Source organism: Chiloscyllium plagiosum, chromosome 9 (genome assembly GCF_004010195.1).
Source record: "Chiloscyllium plagiosum isolate BGI_BamShark_2017 chromosome 9, ASM401019v2, whole genome shotgun sequence".
NCBI classification, from domain to species: domain Eukaryota; kingdom Metazoa; phylum Chordata; class Chondrichthyes; order Orectolobiformes; family Hemiscylliidae; genus Chiloscyllium; species Chiloscyllium plagiosum.
In genome coordinates, this window is record NC_057718.1 from 64604800 (window position 1) to 64623302 (window position 18503).

The 18503-nt window shown below is 40.3% G+C and overlaps 1 protein-coding gene across 1 annotated transcript in view; it reads left to right on the plus strand.

Annotated features, from left to right (window-relative positions):
• The first annotated feature begins 316 nt into the window (after positions 1 to 316).
• Positions 317 to 18503, plus strand: part of LOC122553184 (chitin synthase chs-2-like) — a 61843-nt gene continuing 43656 nt past the window's right edge. Inside the window, exons 1-4 of the mRNA XM_043696772.1 lie at positions 317 to 402; positions 10429 to 10570; positions 12435 to 12614; positions 15382 to 16418. Coding sequence (XP_043552707.1) covers positions 10454 to 10570; positions 12435 to 12614; positions 15382 to 16418 — 1334 coding nt within the window. The 5' untranslated portion in view covers positions 317 to 402; positions 10429 to 10453. The remainder of the gene's footprint in view (positions 403 to 10428; positions 10571 to 12434; positions 12615 to 15381; positions 16419 to 18503) is intronic.

Genomic DNA, 18503 nt, shown 5'->3' on the forward strand with positions numbered 1-18503 from the left:
GACATTGGGACCGAGAAAAAAACATATGGGATGAAGAGCGCCAGCGGAACAGGAAATGGAGATTCCCGAGCCGTCCTTTCCACACTACATCTCGGAACTTGGGCTCTGCTTGTCACAGCCTCCATTCAGCGGCCTCCTCCTTACTCCGCGGGTTTCCCGCTCTGTCACCACTGAACTCCTGCTCAAAATCCCTCGAGCTGCATTCGTCCGCTCAGTAGTGCCTTGGCACATGTCGGTTGACGTAAAGCCTACGTGATGACGTTGACGATTGGAACCGTTTATGTGCCCAGTTCGCAATGTGCGCATGTGTGTGTTTTCTTGCTGTTGTTGGTGTCAGCCCACAGTACCTTGTTTAATTGTCTAACGCTGCTCTACTCACGACTGGATTTGGCACGATTGCAGGTTGTCTAAATTTTCATCTAAATGAGATACCAACTTTGTAAAGAAATTCAGGAGTTGTATTATTTTCGTTGATCGTTCTGTGTCATTACCCGAGTGACTGACAAAGTTTGTGAATACTGAGAACATTGATCAGAGTTGGGTTTGTTCTGGAAATTTTATGATAGTGCCCAATGATCGACTGGAATCAGAGTTTCCTTGGATCCATAAAGTATTATTAATAACATTGCCAGTTATTTCCCTTGGTTTATGCTGTTTTCTTTTATTGATGTTCCCCTCCTCTGTCTGTAAGGGCTTTAGCCCGAAACGTCGATTTTACTGCTCCTCGGATGCTGCCTGAACTGCTGTGCTGGATTAGCACCACTAATCCAGAATCTGGTTTCCAGCTTCGGCAGTCATTGTTTTTACCCAGTTACTTTCTATGTCTATTTCCAACCTACATTCTTAAAGCCATCCTTAGACTATTGCTCCCCCACTCTATTTCTGTCATTCTTGCTCATCTTTTTATCTACTGTTATTTGTACCCTGGCTATTTCTCTTTTGCTTTCTCTTTCTGCATTCTTTTCCAGAAAGATATTACAGAAAAACAAACAGTAGAAAATCCATAGAAAAAAAAATACAGTTCTAGACTCAATGGACATCCTAACAGCAAATAACTGCAGATGCTGGAATCTATACTGAAAACAAAAATGCTGAAAATCACAGTGGGTCAGACAGCTTCTGTGGAGAGAAAGCAAGCTAATGTTTCGAGTCTAGATAACTCTTCTTCAGAGCTGACGTGAAATGTGGAGGGGGCAACATTTATGCAATGGTCACCAAATACCAGACTAATGCCATTCAACAGGTTTGCTGATGACACCACTATACTCGGTCGAATCTCAGATGGCGTTGAAACAAACTACTGACAGGAGGTGGAAAACCTGGAAAAATGGAGCACTGAGAACAACCTAATTCTCAATGCCGGCAAAACTCATTATTCACTTTCGGCAGGATGTTACTCATGCCCCCTACACATTAACAGCATAGAGGTGGAACAAGTGGAGAGTGTCAAGCTCCTGGGAGTGGTCATCTACAACAAGCCTTCTTGGACTCTTCATGTGGACGCACTGGTTATAAAGGCCCAACAGCATCACTTCCTCAGGCAGCTGAGGAAATTTGGCATGACGGTGAATACTCTTGCCAACTTTTATAGGTGCACCATCGAGAGCATCCTGTCTGGATGTATCCCTACCTGGTATAGCAACTGTACCATTCAAGATCGGAGATGGTTACAGAGAGTGGTGAACTCAGCTCAGACAATCACAAAGGCCAATCTCTCATCTATAGATTCCATCTACCAGGCCCACTGTCAAGGAAAGGCTGCCAGCATTCTTAAAGATCCAACCCACCCTGGCAATGTTTTTCTACAACTCTACCACTGGGGAGAAGGTACAGAAGCCTGAACACATGCACCAGTTGGTTTCAAAACAGTTTCTACTCTACTTTTGTTAGAATACTGAATGGACTCACAAACTCTTAACATTCGCCTGTACCTGTGTTTTTGTTTTTGCCGCTGTTTACCTATTATTTACTTATCTATGTCACTTAATTATGTGATCTGCCTGTATTGCTTATAAGACAAAGCTTTTCTCTGTGCCTTGGTACACGTGACAATAAATTCAATTCAATTTGGTAGTGTTGGTGGTGGTGGTTCTTGGTAGAGTAGTTGGGAGGGTTTAAATTAATGTGGCACACATAGGAACCATAGGCTTAGGGCAGTAGATGCAGAAGTTAAGGGGGAGGTAGAAACCAAGGCAAACATGACTAAGAGTGAGAGGCAGGGAAACACTGCTGAAAAGAACAGAGGTGGTCTAAAATGCATGTGATTCAATGCAAGAATCATAATAGGCAAGGTAGATGAACTTAGAGGTTTGATTAGTACTTACAACTGTGATATTATTATGATTACGGAGATTTGGCTGAAAGAGGGAAAGGACTGTTAGCTGAATGTCCTAGGGTTTAGATGTTTCGGGTTTGATTGTAAAAGGGATGGAGGAGCTGCAATACAGGATAAAGGTATCATAGCTGTACTGAAGGAGGATACATCCGAGGACTCGTGTAGTGAGAAAATATTTGATTTGATTTATTTAGATTAGATTCCGTACAGTGTGGAAACAGGCCCTTCAGCTCAACAAGTGCACACCAACCCAGACCCATTTCCCCCTGACTAACGCACCTAACCTATGGCCAATTCACCTGACCTGCACATCTTTGGAGTGTAGGAGGAGACCGGAGCTCCCGGAGGAAACCCACGCAGACACGGGGAGAATGTGCAAACTCAACACAGACAGTCGTCCGAGGCTGGAATCGAACCTGGGACCCTGATGCTGTGAGGCAGCAGTGCTAACCACTGAGCCATTTATTGTCATGCTTACCCTAAGTACAATGAAAAGCTTTGCTTACAAGCAATACAGGCAGATCATCGTAAGCAAGGATGTACAGACCATATGGTTGAAAAAAACTTAGAGGCACAGGTTACATCGCACAGGGTGTGCGCAAGGCAAGATCAATATTAGCAAGATCAGCATTTTTTGAAGTTAGAGAATCCATGCATCAGTCTTACAACGACCAATAAAAAATTGTTACTGAACCTGCTGGTGCGTGTGTTCAAGCTTCTGTATCTTTTGCCTGAAAGAAAAGGTTGTAGGAGAGCATTCCTGGGGTGCGATGGGCCTTTTATGATATTGGCAGCCTTTCCGCTGCAATGAGCCGTGTAAGTGGAGTCCATGCATCGAAGGTTGGCCTCCGTGATGGTCTGCGCTGTGCATGCAACCTTCTGTAGTTTCTTAGGGTCCTGGGCAGATTAGTTGCCATACCAGGCCATTATGCACCTGCACAGTTTGCTTTCAATGGTGCATTTGTAAAAGTTGGTGGGGCGATTGTTCGGAATTTGGCAACACAGTTGTGGGTGTACAAGGAGTGCAATAGGAGGCTGAAGACACATCCTTGGGGGGCTCCAGTGTTTGAGTGTTATTGTGGAGGGGTTCCGTTTTTCTATCTTCACTAATTGTGGGTCAGAAAGCTGAGGATCCAGTTGCAGAGGGTGGAGCCAAGACCAAGATCTACAACTCAGGAATAGCAAAGGTAAAATCACAATGCTAGGGGTATACTACAGGCCTTTCAACAGCCAGGGGGAGTTAGAGGAGAGGATATGTAGACAGATTTTGGAAAGAAGTAAAAATTGCAGGGTTGTTGTGGTTGGTCATTTTTAACTTCCCCTATATTGACTCAGACTCATTTTGTGCTAGAGGCTTTGATGGGGCAGAATTTGTAAGGACTATTCAGGAGGGCTTCTTGACACAGGATATAAACAGTCCAACCAGGGAAGGGGTTATACTGGACCCAGTTTTGGGAAATGAGCCCAGCCGAGTGAATGAAGGCTCAGTAGAGGAGCATTTTGCAAATAGAGACCATAATACCGTGAGTTTTAAGATATTCATAGATAGGAATAAAAGCAGTCCTCGGGTGAAGATGTTAAATTGGGGGAAGGTGAACTAAAGCAATATTGGATGTAGATGTTTTGGGTTTGATAGAAAGAGATGTAAAAGGGGTGGAAGAAGCAGAGTATATTGACTGAAGCCGGCTGTTTTTGAGGGTAGATCCATATTGGATGTGTGGGAGTATTTCAAACGGTAGTTGATAAGAGTTCAGGAGCGGCACACTCCTGCGAGAAAGAAGCATGGGTACAGCAAGTTATGTGGACATTGGGTAACCAGGGATGTTATGACCTTGGTTAAATAGAAAGAGGAAGCATATGTAAAGTCAGGAAGGATAGGACCTGACAAAGCTGTTGAAGTGTATAAGGAAAGTAGTAAAGAACTTAAACAAGGAATTAGAAGGGCTAAGAGGGATCATGAAAAGTCATTAGCAAACAGGATTAAAGAGAATCCCAAGGCCTTTTATACATATATAAAAACAAGAGGGTAGCCAGAGAAAGGATTGACCCACTCAAGGACAAAGGAGGAAATCTATTTGTGGAGCCAGAAGAGGTATATGAAGTCTGAAACGAATACTTTGTATCACTGTTCACCAAAGAGAAGGAATTAGTGGAGGATGGTCTCAGGGAAGGGAGTGTCGAATTTCTAAGCCAAATTGCTAGTAAAAAGGACGGGTTGTTGTGCGTCTTCAAAAGTATTGAAGTAGATATGTCCCCAGATCCTCATGGGATCTATCCCAGAATGTTGAGAGAGGAAAGAGAACAAATTGTTGAAGTATTGGCAGACAACTTTATATCCTCTTTGGCCACACGTGAGGTTCCAGACAACTGGAGAAAAGCCAATGTTGTCCCATTGTTTAAAAAGGGTAGCAGGGATAATCCAGGAAATTACAGGTCCGTGAGCCTTATGTCGGTGGTAAGGAAATTATTGGAAAAGATTCTCAGGGACAAGACCTGTACACATTTAAAAGCAAATGGACTTATTAGCGATAGATATCATGGTTTTGTCCGGGGAGGATTTAGCCTCAGTAACTTGACTGAGTTTTTCAAGGAGGTGACGAAGATGATTGAGGGAAAGGTGGTTGGTATTGTCTACTTGGACTTCAGTAAAGCCTTCGACAAGACCCCTCATGGCAGACTGGTATAAAAGGTGCTGTCACATGGTATCGGGATGAGCTGGCAAGATGGATACAGAGTTGGCTTAGTTATAGGAGACAAAGGATAGCGGTGGAAGGATGCTTTTCGGAATGGAGAGTCATGACTAGTGGTGTTCCACCTGGATCAGTGCTGGGACCTCTGCGGTTTGCAGTCAACATAAATGATTTGGAAGAAAATGTAGCTGGTCTAATTAATAAGTTTGCGGATGATACAAAGATTAGTGGAATTGTGGATAGTCGGGGGGGGGGGGGGATGTTAAGAGGATTGTCAGACGATACAGCAGGATATAGATCAGTTGGAGGTGTGAGCAGAAACTTGGTTGGAGTTTAATCCTGACAAATGTGGGGTGATACATTTTTTGGAAGGTCAAGTACAGGTGGAAATTAGTTAAAAATCACACAACATCAGGTTACAGTCCAATAAGTTTATTTCAGAACAGTAGCTTTTGGAGCGCTGCTCCTTCAGGTGAGTGTGGAGAATAAAATTCTAAGACACAGAGTTTGTAGCAAAAGTTTACAGTGTGATGTAACTGAAATTATATATTGAAAAAGACCCAGATTGTTTGTTAAGTCTCTCATCTTTTAGAATGACAATGTAGGTTTCAGTTCTTTCATATGTAAATCGCAAAACATTTTTAAAAAGTTACATTCTCAAGTGCACTTTAACAATTGGTGTCATGTCAGCCCAGATAAGGTATTGAAGGTGTCAACTCCCTTTGAGGCTGTCTGTGCAGAATGTTCAGACTGATTCTAATCTAAAAAAACGATTTTGCAGAATCCTACATGGATTCATGCAGTTTTTGAGCAAAGTAAAATGTACTTACACTATTACATTTTCATCCACATGTTTATCCAAAGACCATTTAAATACCCTTAATATTGGCGAGTCTACTACTGTTGCAGATAGTGCATTCCATGCCCCTACTACTCTGAGTAAAGAAACTATCTCTGATATCTGTTCTATATCTATCGCTAACATTCTTATTTTTACAAAAGCAAAATACTGAACTTGCTGGACGTTTGAAATAAGAACAAAATGTGCTGGAAATACTCAGCATGTTAGGCAGGATCTATGTAAACATTTTTGGTCAATGACCTTTCACCAGAACCAACTTAAGACAGGAGTATAGTAATTATACAGTGAATGGCAGAACCCTTAGGAGTATTGACATGGAGAGGGATCTGGGTGTGCAGGACCACAGATCACTGAAGGCAGCAGTGCAGGTTGATTAGTTGTGAAAAAGGCCTGTATAATGCTTGCCTTCATTTAAAGTGGCATTGTGTATAAGGATAGGCAAGTTATGCTGCAGATTTATGGAACTTTAGTTAAACCATGCTTGGAATTTGCATAAAGTGCTGTTGACAAGACTATCAGAAGGATGTGGATGCTTTGGAGAGGGTACAGGAAAGGTTTACCAGGATGTTGCCCATGTGATGATGCTGCCCCTTTAACAAGGTTATGTTGTTCTTGTTTATTTGTCAAGAGGGGTTGTAAAGGCAGAGGTGCTGATTTATCTGGAAATAGTTAGTTTGAACAATGCCTTGAGGAGTGGCCAGTTCTCTCGGTTCAGGTTTTTTTCTAGTTTGGTTTAGTTTTGGCTTTGAAGAACAGTTGGATAGATGGGTTTGTTTTCACTGGAACACAGGAGGTTAAGAGGCACCCTGACAGAAGTTTATAAGTCTGTGAGTGGCATGGATAGAGTGGAAAATATGAGGCTTTTTCCCAGGGTGAAAGGGTCAATTACTAGGGGATACACGTTCAAGGTGCCAGAGGGGTGGGGGAAATTTAAAAGAGATCTGCGAGGCAAGTTTTTCACTCAGAGGTGATGAGTTCCTGGAACGTGATGTCAGAGGAGATGGTGGAAGCAGACACAATAGCAGCATTCAAGAAATTAATCGATGAATAGGAAGAGAATAGATGGATACAGGATCCTATAAGTGAAGACAGTTTTAGTATGGAAGCGCAAAATGCGTCGGCACAGGCTTGGAGGGCTGAAGAGGCTGTTCCTGTGCCGTTTTTTTTTCTTCTTTGAGATATTGTTCCTCCTGTTTGCGCTGTGATTTGTCGGAACACTACAGTGTGCCAAGAGAACATGCAAGCAGGATGCTGTGTTAAAATGACTGGCTAGAAGAAGGTTTGGGTCATGGACCAGAGGTGTTCAGGAGTAAAAATTAACCTAAAACAAATAGAAGTCTGGAAAGCGCTCATTCAAAAGATTGTAAATTCAGTAGCCTCGTTAATTTTCAGCACAAAATACACAAAACATAATGGATGAACGTTGGGTTGATGGAGATGAAGTAATTGAATGCCAAAAAAGTCTCAAGGAGCTGAATTGGTTTACTCCTATTCTTACATTTCAGGCACTCCTGTGCACCCACTAGTCACAATTTTCTTGGCACCAATTTGGAAGGAAGTGTCTTGCTTGCTGACTTGGACATGTTAAAGAAAAACTGTAAAATAAAGATGTATAAAGCAAATTAAACATTTAAAAATAATCCAAGGCATTCTCAAGTTTTGACAGACTTGTGGTTTTGCCATAATTGTCTTAATTTTGTTTAGAAACCAAAACAGAATAAAAGAACAAATTTTGGAGTTAACATTTATTCTGTATGAGCATCGTACATTTCCAGAGAGAACTGCTTCGTCTCACTAGCTGGGTGTAGCAGCTCATGTTGCATAGCCCAACCTACGCTTCAAGGATTTTAGCAAGGTTACCAAAGCAAAGACTGAATGGCATTTCAAGTGTGCAAGCTTATTTTATGTCCTGTAAGTGCTCTTATGGTTCCCTCTAAACTGAACAGGAATAGTTAAAACTTTATTTTTCATTGTAACATTACATTTATGGTGGAATTGCAGGACACAATAAAGAACTGTGAAGAACAAGTTTTCTTTCAATTAGGAGTGAGGCATCTGATGTTTCTCACTCAAGGAATCAATTCTGCCATTGCTATTTATTTATGTCCAGAGTTTGAATCTACAGAACATAAAACATTACAGCACAGTACAGGCCTTACGGCTTTCGATGTTGCACTGACCTGTCTGAACCAATCTGAAGCCCATCTATCTTACACTATTATATTTTCATCCACATGTTTATCCAATGACCATTTAAATGCCCTTAACATTGGCGAGTATACTACTGTTGCAGACCGTACATTCCAAGCTCCTACTACTCTCTGAGTAAAGAAGCTACTTCTGATATTTGTTCTATATCGATCGCTAACATTTTTACAAAAGCAAAATACTGAAGTTGCTGGATGTCTGAAATAAGAACAAAATATACTGGAAATACTGAGCATGTTAGGCAGCATCTATGTAAACGTTTCTGGTTGATGACCTTTCACCAGAACCTAAGACAGGAGTACAGTAAGAATTTCAAACCAGTAAAAGATGGTAGGAAACAAAGCTCTGTGGCTGGTGGAGGGAAGGGCTGATTGTACAACAAAAAAATTCATGATAAGACAAAGAGTGGCAATGGATAGTTTGGAAAAACGAAGGTTCTGTCAAAATGGGATATGAATTGCATATAAAAACACATCTGAACGCCAATACGAAAGGTTGAAGAAAACAAACCAGATCAAAAACAAAGATGGAGGCTGGGGTTATTATCAAAACTTGTTGAAAATCTAAAATAAAACAAAAAAGAAAATGAACAAACGTAGGTATGGCGGTATCTGTGGAGGCAAACATTCCACCCTTCCCTACATTCACCAACTGATTTCAGATCCTTCCTCAAATTCTCTGTCTCCATTCTTGGAGGTGGAGCTATCAAGTAATGTCCACTACAAACTCTCAGACTCCCACAGCTACCTTGACTGCTTTCTCACATCCGTTTTCATGACACCAATTTTTCACACCAGCGCTGTCAGCATGTCTTCATTTTCCCTTGAACCTCAGATTCCCACTCAGCATGTCCATCCATTCCTATTTTCACCACTTCCCTTTCTTCCCAGAATCGTGGTATAGTTTTCCTTTGTTTTCAATTTCCACCCCAACAGACATCAGATTCAATGGATTGTCTTCTGCCATTTTGACCAGCACCAGCACATTATCACCAGCATTCCCTTTCAGTATTCCGTAAATTACATTCCACATTGCAAGGCAGGTTGTAACTGTACTGGAACAGCTTAATTAAGGAAACGTCTATTTTCTTGTGACTGTGCCAACAACTATGAAAAATAGTGCTGCCTATCTGATATTTAACTTGCACAAAGAAATGAGTGAAGTGCCATTGTGTAGCAAACCTGGCCAAAGCCTCTTAACACATTCAACTGTGGCAGGTGAAGTATCCAAACAAATATTCCTAATACACACATGTTATGATTCCAGATTAGTAAATCACATCAAATGCATCGAACTGGCTAACTATTTAATTAGACAGGTATCAAAAAGATCTGCACAGTTCCAGTGGATACATTTTTAGCTTAGGTTGCTTAAGCTGCTGATCAAAATTTTTAATCAGATCCCACTGTTATTGAGTCCTTAGTCATAGCAATTGCATGTAAACATTAAACATGTTAAACAGGAAAACAAGTTATGTTATTTTAGGAAATGGTAAAACATCTACATATGAGACCGACTCTTTTCTCTAGAAAACTGTCTCTGGTATAGCTCTGAAGATAGGTGTGGCTGAATATGTAAAATGAGCACCGCACCTCTAAGGACAAATACAACAGGTGTATATATAGATCATATTCAGTGCCTTTGGCTTACTCTAACTGAACGCACTTTGTAAATAACATTTATTAATCATTATTGAAGAAATGGAGAGTAAGGATCAAGATACCAATAAGGCAAAAAGACTGCATAGAAGCAGGTAAAACCTTTAAAAATTATCTTGTGGTATTAGTTTATTTCTAAAACTGTATCTATAAACAATTCTGTAAAATATTTAAAATATTATTTGATATATAGATTATGTGATATTAAATATCAGTTTTTAGAACTAGTTTTGCAAATTAAGTGAATAGTTGAAAATCTTTGGACACATTGTGTGGAGGGGAAACATCTGTGCCTAACAATATCTCAGTAATCGAAATAATTTCAGAGCAGTATGAAAGGAATTCTTGTTCAAGGTAACAAGGTATTAAACACGCAAAATTGGTCAAATGCTGATTAGTTTTCTTTACAAAGTCAATTAATTGCAAATCATTTTTTCAAGTTGAACGCTGCAGTTTTTGAGAATTTGTAATTGATGTTGAAGTGCAAAGAAATTCAAAATTGTATTGTTCACCTGCATACCTGCTCTGTCTCAGTTTTATTCATCACCAATTAAGATATGTAAAAATCTGGGTAATTTTACCCAAAATAAAACTAATTGAATTTTATATATTTAAATGATTATTCTTCAAAGGCCAATATGCAGTAGGTGCTGCATTATATATTTCTTTGTTTAGTTTCAGGAAAACATGGGATCCGTTTATGTTGAAAATGGTAAATGACGAAGAAGAAGTCACGGGGAAATTTGTGTTACTCTTGCAATACGTAATCTGCTTCATTTTTGGAGTCTGTGTACTGGGGTTAATCTTTCTCAGCAAGGTCAGTACATCCTTAAAGAAACAGCATTGAACATTTAAATAAAACTCTTAAAGTTATTCAGCACCTTTTGTTATGTTCCAAATCAATTACTGTAAAATTAATAATAGCATTATAGTGTTCCTTTCAATAACTTTTCAGATTTCAGGATGCCCAGAGCATTTTCACTACTCATTAATTATTTTTTGAAAAACACAGCATAAAATAAATAGTCAGAAGACTTGTTTTGAGTAGTCATTGAGAGATAAATATTGTGCGGGTAACTAGGATACCTCAAATAGTGCCATGGAACATTTTACACCCACCTGAGATTACAGACAGGGGCTTCAAATTAATGTTTCATCCAAAAGAAATCAGCTCATGACAGTGCAGCACTCCGGTCTACTATCGATCTAGTTTTGTTCTTAAGCCTTTGAATTGGGATTTCTGAGGGGTATCTGGTAGTTTCTAACTGGCATCTGGTACTTTCTGAGGGGTATCTAGTAACCTCTGAGGGGTATCTGGTACTTCAGAAGATGAGTGAGATCAGAAAGATTGTAATGTTTCATTACAACTACATTAATAACATGAGGATATGTTTTGGGATGCAGTGGAGGCTGGTACAATTGCAACATTTTAAAAGGCATCTGGATGGGTATATGAATACGAAGGGTTTGGAGGGATATGGGCCGGGTGCTGGCAGGTGGGACTACATTGGGTTGGGAATATCTGTTCAGCATGGACATGTTGGACTGAAGGGTCTGTTTCCATGTTGTACATCTCTATGACTCTAAATGGCATTAGTATGAAGCAAAACATATTAATGGACCAGAATTTATTGTAAACAAAAATGGCAAAGTGAACTGGACTCTGCATCACTCATGTACAAATTAAAGAGAAGCTTTATTTCAGTGCAAATGGAAAGTTTAGGTACAAAAGTCTAGAATCCATGTGACAGGTAGTAGACTGGAAGTTATGTAGGATGGCAGGTGGATAAAATGAGTAAGTGGGTGAGCTGTAGGTGGTTTGAGGGGAGTCAAGTTTAGCTGTGAAGTCAAGTCAGGTGATGGAAGGTGGGAAAGGATCATCAGATTGGATTGAGTTGGGCTAGTCAGCTGGTGGGGGGAAGCTGATTAGTCAAGTTGGAAGTTAGTTGGTTGGTAGGAGGTGGGCAGGGCCAGATCGGGTGTATGGTAGAGTGATCAGGATAATGCAGTTGGTCATGGTAGTCAGGTTGGACTGAAGAGATAATCAGGATTTTGATGGATATTCAGGAGATCTGGGGTTGTGGCCAGGTCATTGGGGCTATTGTCAGGTTGTGCCAAGTCAGAGTGGTAATCAGGTTTTTGGGGTCTACTTCATTTTGGACTGACAACAGAGCATGATGTGTTGAAGGGAAGGATTTACTGACAGGAAGTGTTCTCAGCTTCAGTCTTTGTTCCACCCAGTGACCTGGTGGTAGGAGATACCTGATGTACAGATCAGCCAAGGGGAGAAGTGAAGTCTGTTGGGTCACCAGGCTACCCAAAATGCAGCTAGTGGTATAAGGAAAGGGCATATCTTGCTTTCTCCCAAAGATACAACACTGCGATAGATTACTTCTTTGGATACTGTGCTCCTCATTTCTGGAAAAGCTGGGCTCAGAAGACCTCACAAAAAAGTTCAGAGCAGTGTCTGACATGGAAAGGTTCAAGCAAAGCAATAACCCAATGATGATTGCTCACTTTCAAACTTTGATTAATTAATTCCAACCAGTGATAGGGTCATCACTTTTGCTGCTGTAAATGCTGTGACAAAATATCATGGAAAGAAGTCACTAATTTGTAGTTTTCTGACATTTTAGTGAGTGGTATTTGTGTTGAAGAATATGCACTTTTATGTTTCACAGGCCAGTCTTCTGTTACTGATCAGTGCTTCAAACAGTGAATCACCTTTTGAGAACAAACCTTTCACTCACCTTGTCCTCGCTTGTGCATTAGTTGTACCTAATGTTCTGGCCTTGGCAAAGGCCTTATGGAAGGTATCATTTGGATCATCCGATGCTCCTTCACTTAATATTCTAGGAATGGTAAGATGTTTTTTAAAATTCAATTTAAGAGCTTTCAGGTTTTCTAGAAAAAGAAATTAAAGGAATAGAAGGGTATATTTATAATTTCACTGGACTAGTAAACCAAAACCCCAAGCTCATGCCTTGAGGACTTGGATTCAAATCATGGCAGATGGGGGAATTTGACTCTACAGAGGCCGGTATCCCATTACCAAGTCACCCTTTATTTACATGTGGAGAGTCCTTAACGATCTAGCTTCCTCAGAGCCAGCTGACATACCTGCTCTTACAGCCTCAATGAGGGAACTCATATTCTATGAGGTCCACCTGGTTGACCTTGTTACAAAGAGTTGCTCAACTGATGATCAATAACTGTCGATTGTTGTAAAATGTATTTCAGAGAATGTAATCTGCCATCCTTGTCTGGACAGTATGTAACTGCAGACCCAAGGCAATGTAGTTAACTTTTATTTGCTTTCTGAGCAATTAGAGAAGAATGATAAAAGTTGGCTTAGCCAGCAACATCTATATCTCATGTATAAATAAAAAATACTTGGAGAGAAGCTAATGTTATGCTTGTGGCAGAATTTGGGGGTAGAACTGATGCAGCAATTGTTTTGCACAGTTTTGTTCATGCCTCTATGAAAACATCAGAAAAAAAATTAGACATTGTCTATATTCTGTCCATATTCAGCACATATCACTCAATGCAACTTTAAGTGCTTTAGTCACTCGAAGAGCTTCTATATTTTCAAAAAATATATAATTTTAATGTCTCTTCAAGTTATGTAAATACTTTTGTGCCTTTCAATGATGAATTGACAAGGAATTGACACAAACCAGGAGCTCTTAGGAAGTAATAAATATTGACAAACCTGATTATCTGAGAACAAATCTGCAAAATGTGGAAAGGGACAACTTTAACCTTAATGCATTAAGTTCACTCATCTAAGTGTGCTCTTTTTGAAGGAGTAAATTAGTTGTCATTTTAGAATTTTTTTAGCTAACTTTACAAAGTTATTTCTCAAAAGACATTTAGGAAACAAGAAAACAGAAAAATAACATATTTTGAACATTTCATTTGTGATTTATTAAATATCACAAGTAGTTCTCATAACCTGGCCCCAATTTTTGTTCCCTGATTGAGCGCCGAGATGGGAGAGACCCTAGTTCCATGAACCTGACTTTTGAGTGTAGCTACCAGCCTTATGGGGAGACAATGACCCAGTGCAATTACCACTTGACTGTCAATCCAGAGATCTAGGTTCTGAGGATCTGTGTTCAAATCATGCAGTGGTAGATGGTGGAAGTTGAATTAATTCATGAAACCATTATTGGAGGAAAAACACATATGGTTCACTAATCTCCTTTAGAAAGGAAATTCCTGACTTATATGGTTGGCACATGTGTGACTCCAGACTGTCACCAATGTGGTTGACTTCCAACTGCCCTCTGACCAATTGGAGATGGGCAATAAATACTGGCCAAGCCAACCATGCTGACATTATGTGAGAGAATAAAAAATAAGCTAGAGTAGAAATTGGGGCTGACAATCCCAGAAGACCTGAAGAGGATGTTCAGTGAAAAAGCAAGAGAGGTGGAAAGCCTGATTTAAGGCCCTGTCACTGCGTATAAAACCTAAAAGAATAGTGCATAAAACATGTCTTCACCCCTCCTAACCACACACACACCCCACACACTCCCTCCATCTTTCTCTCTCTCACTCTCTCTCTTTCTCACTCTCTCTCTCACAACCACACACAAACGTTTCCCATTCCACATTCATTGTATATCAATTTTTACGGTCATATGCCAAACCATACTCATAATCAACACCCTTTCCTTTTCACCTCTTGGGTTAAGTCACTTAGTATTCACCACAGAAGATCTCAGAACACATCCATAGGTGTGAGAAAAAAAAGGTCTATTTAGTGTGTGGCATTACAGATTTTAATATTGAGAAAAAAACCTCTTTAATTAAACACGTTTACTACATTTAAATTAGTTCACTTCAGTAAAGTCTTATAAAACATTTCAAATTCATCATGCATTGAAATTCCTGCATTCCCCATGGCCAAGTCAATTAATTTACACATCCCTGAACATTATAGACAATTTAGCATGGCTAATTCACCCTAACCTGCATTTGGGATGGAAACTGGAGCACCTGGAGGAAACCCATGTGGACACAGGAAGAATGTGCAAACTCCACACAGACATTCATCTAAGGCTGGAATTGAACCCAGGCCTCTGTTGCTGTGAGGCAGCAGTGGTAACTATTGAGCCTCTGCCACCAACCCAGCACCTGATAATTTAAATGGCTAGCTGACTCTATGAATTCATCATGCATAAATGTTCAGTTGAGTCTGTGAAATTGTGAAGTATCATGGTCAGAGCAGGATTTGAGATTTACTGGTATGTTTTGGAAAAAAAATTTAAGCCTCTGTATTTGGGTCTCACATTCTGCAAGAGAAAGTCAAACCAGCAGATGCATATATCATATGAAATTGTAGCTGGGTGCTATTTGACTGGCCACCGTTGTACACCTGATATTTAAATTCATTGACTTCAGTAATCTGAAAATTGTACCAAAGGAGCTACTTCAGCACTAACTGTAGACAACATTCAGAACTTAACTATCACAACAAACTTAACTAATTGAGCATGAATGTAAATCCATGTTGGTCCAAAACCTTATTTCAATGATTAATCTTCTTTAAGTGTAATGCAATATTATAATTTAACTTTGTGGATTTTCTTTCTGTCATCTCTCTAATTTTCTTTCCAGGTTTGTTTGATTGAAGCAGTTGTTGCTTTTGGCACTTCAATCTTGGTCCTGGTCTGCATGCCTCACTTTGACATTGTAACCAATTTGTATATTTTGAATGGTGTTTGCCTTCTTCCTGCTCTTCTGCAAGTAGTATTTCAGCTGAAACCACTCAAATCTTCTATGTTGCTTCCATTGGTAGGCTTTGGTTTTGTTTTCATGGGTCTCTTGCTTTTCATTTTAGCTCACAACCCACAGCAACATTCAGAAGAGGTTAAACACATTAAACCGTACGTAGCCCTTGCAATAGTTGCCTTAATTTTCATATCTTTCAATTGGTGGGAAAATTTTACATCATACTGCAAATTTGGAATAATGGAAAATATAAGGGAAAACTTGCAATGTACCAGAAACATCACATATGTTTGTACTAGTACAGTGCGAATTCTAGTTATTGGTACTGTAGTGGCAGCTTGGATTCCAGTGAAGGAATATAAGTGGGAAGATGTAAAAACAGTCTCTCAATTCGATTTAAAAATTATTTTGTGCCTCTTTGGAATACAGGGGATTTCTTCTGCTCTTTGTCACTGGTTTGGGGTTCTGGTATGTAAAATGCATGCAGTCAGACGCAGCTTTGCTGTGCCTTCCGTATTAGCCACACCAATTGTATTTTTTGCTTTTTTGATTGTGTTGTATGACAGCTTCAATAAATACGGCAAAGCAGATAGCTTTAACTTGACTGCCCTCTGCCACAATTTAAAAACCTCCAACGATAGCGATTCTGTGCAAATCCTACTTTTAGAAATTCCTCGCAGCCTTTGCAGAGCAGAAGCGATATTAATTTCCAACAAAGTTGGCTTGGCACTGCTTGGCTCCTTGGCTGTATGCTTTTGGCTAGGGCTGATTTTCTCCACATTCTACGTGTGGGGCCAGCACATTCAAAGGATTGAAAGGACATCCCAGCTGTTTGTCCGACGACTGTACGAGGCGGCCTTCATGGAACAGTCAATGCTGCTTAACACACGGGTCCAGAAAAAGAAAGAGAAGAAGGATAAAAGGTAAAACCCTCATATATTTTCTTCCTGATGTTTTTATGGAAAGATATTTTTTCTCCAGAATTGTTTAGTACAACGAAGCTCATTTGGCTTCCCTGTTAACATTCTGTCGTTCTGCAGCATTTGTTTCTCTTTTTGAATGACAAAAATATGTGCCAAGTGGAGAAACAGACTTATTTCATTCACAGATTGTTGTTATCCTTTACCCTGAAGGAAATTTATTTGAGCAATTCACAGCTAAGTCTGCAGTCTGCAGATAATGCTTAAAGAGCACCGCAATGAATGACCAATTTCTCTGATTTTTGAAATGACATTCTGTTTCTCAGCAGTACAACAAAATCAACATGGCCTGATTTACTTGGGACAGTAAGGTTGCCAACCATGTAGGACTGAGCATGCAGTCCCCAGGACACTGCCTTGCATGGCCTTGGAAATAAAAAGACATATGGACATGAAAGAAGATTTATTTTGACATTTTCTTTGAATTGTTGGAAAATTGTTGGAAAAACCCATCTGGTTGAGTAATGTCCTCAGGGAAGGAATCTGCTATCCTTACCTGACAAAGGGTCAGTTAGACTCGAAACGTCAGCTCTTTTCTCTCCTTACAGATGCTGCCAGACCTGCTGAGATTTTCCAGCATTTTCTCTTTTGCTATTCTTACCTGCTTTGGTCTACATGTGACTGTAGATCCATAGCAATGTACTTGACTCTTATCTGCCCTATGGGCAATTAGAGGTGGGTAATAAATACTGTTCTGGCCAGTGTTGCCCACATCCTATGAATTTAAAAATGTCATATTCACTGACAATTGCATAATGTTCAATTCTATCTGCCACTTTTCAGATACTAAAGCTGTCTCTGCATAAAACAAGATCTGGACAACATTTAGGTTTCAGCTGATATGTAATGTTTACAAATAATATTTGTGCCTTGCAAGTGCCAGAGAATGACAACCCCAACAAGAGAGAATCTATTTGCCTGTGATGTTCAGATTTTTTTTTAGATTAGATTCCTACTATGTGAAAACAGGCCCTTTGGCCCAACAAGTCCACAATGACCCTCTGAAGAGTAACTCACCCAGACCCATTTCCCTCTGACTAATGCACTAACACTACATGCGATTTAGAATGGCCAATTAACCCGACCTGCACATCTTTGGACTGTTGGAGGAAACCAGAGCACCCAGAGCAGACATGGAGAAAAAGTGCAAACTCCACACAGTCGCCCAAGGCTGGAATCGAACCTGGGTCCCTGGTGCTGTGAGGCAGCAGCGCTAACCACTGAGCCTCCGTGCCACCCGTATGTTCAGATGCTTCTGCATCACCATCACCGAATTCCCTACTAGCGATGTCCTGGGTTATTATTGACTAGAAACTGAACTGAATCAGCCATTTAATATACTGGTGACAAGAACAGAGGAATTCTGAGCTGAATAACTCTCCTGTCTCTCCAATGCATGTCCACTATTTGTATGCATAAGTTAGGAATGTGATAGAATACTCTCTGCTTCCCTGGATGAGTGCAGTGCGAACAACACTCAACAAATTCAACACCATCCAGGGTAAAGCAGCCCATTCGGCTGACACCCCATTCACCACCTTCAACATCACTCCCTTCACCACTGATGCATTGTGGCAGAAACTGTGAAGTATCTGTGCTGCAACAACTCACCAAGACTGCTTCAACAGCACCTTCCAAATCCATGACCTCTACCATCTAGAAGAACAAGGTCAGTGGATACGTAGAAAGTCTACCACCTGCAAAATCTCTTCCAAGAAGCATACCATCCGGACTTTAAACTTTATTGCTTCCTCTTCATTGTAACTGGATTAAAATCCTGAAACTCCCTTCCTTCCTAAACAGCACTGTAGATGACCCTACACCACAAGGACTGCAGCAGTTAAGTAGGCAGCTCACTTTTACCTTCTTCAGGGCAGTTAGGGATAAGGGGTCTAGATTGGAGTGGTGCTGGAAAAGCACAGCAGTTCAGGCAGCATCTGAGGAGCAGTAAAATCGACGTTTCGGGCAAAAGCCCTTCATCAGGAATACAGGCAGAGTGCCTGAAGGGTGCAGAGATAAATGAGAGGA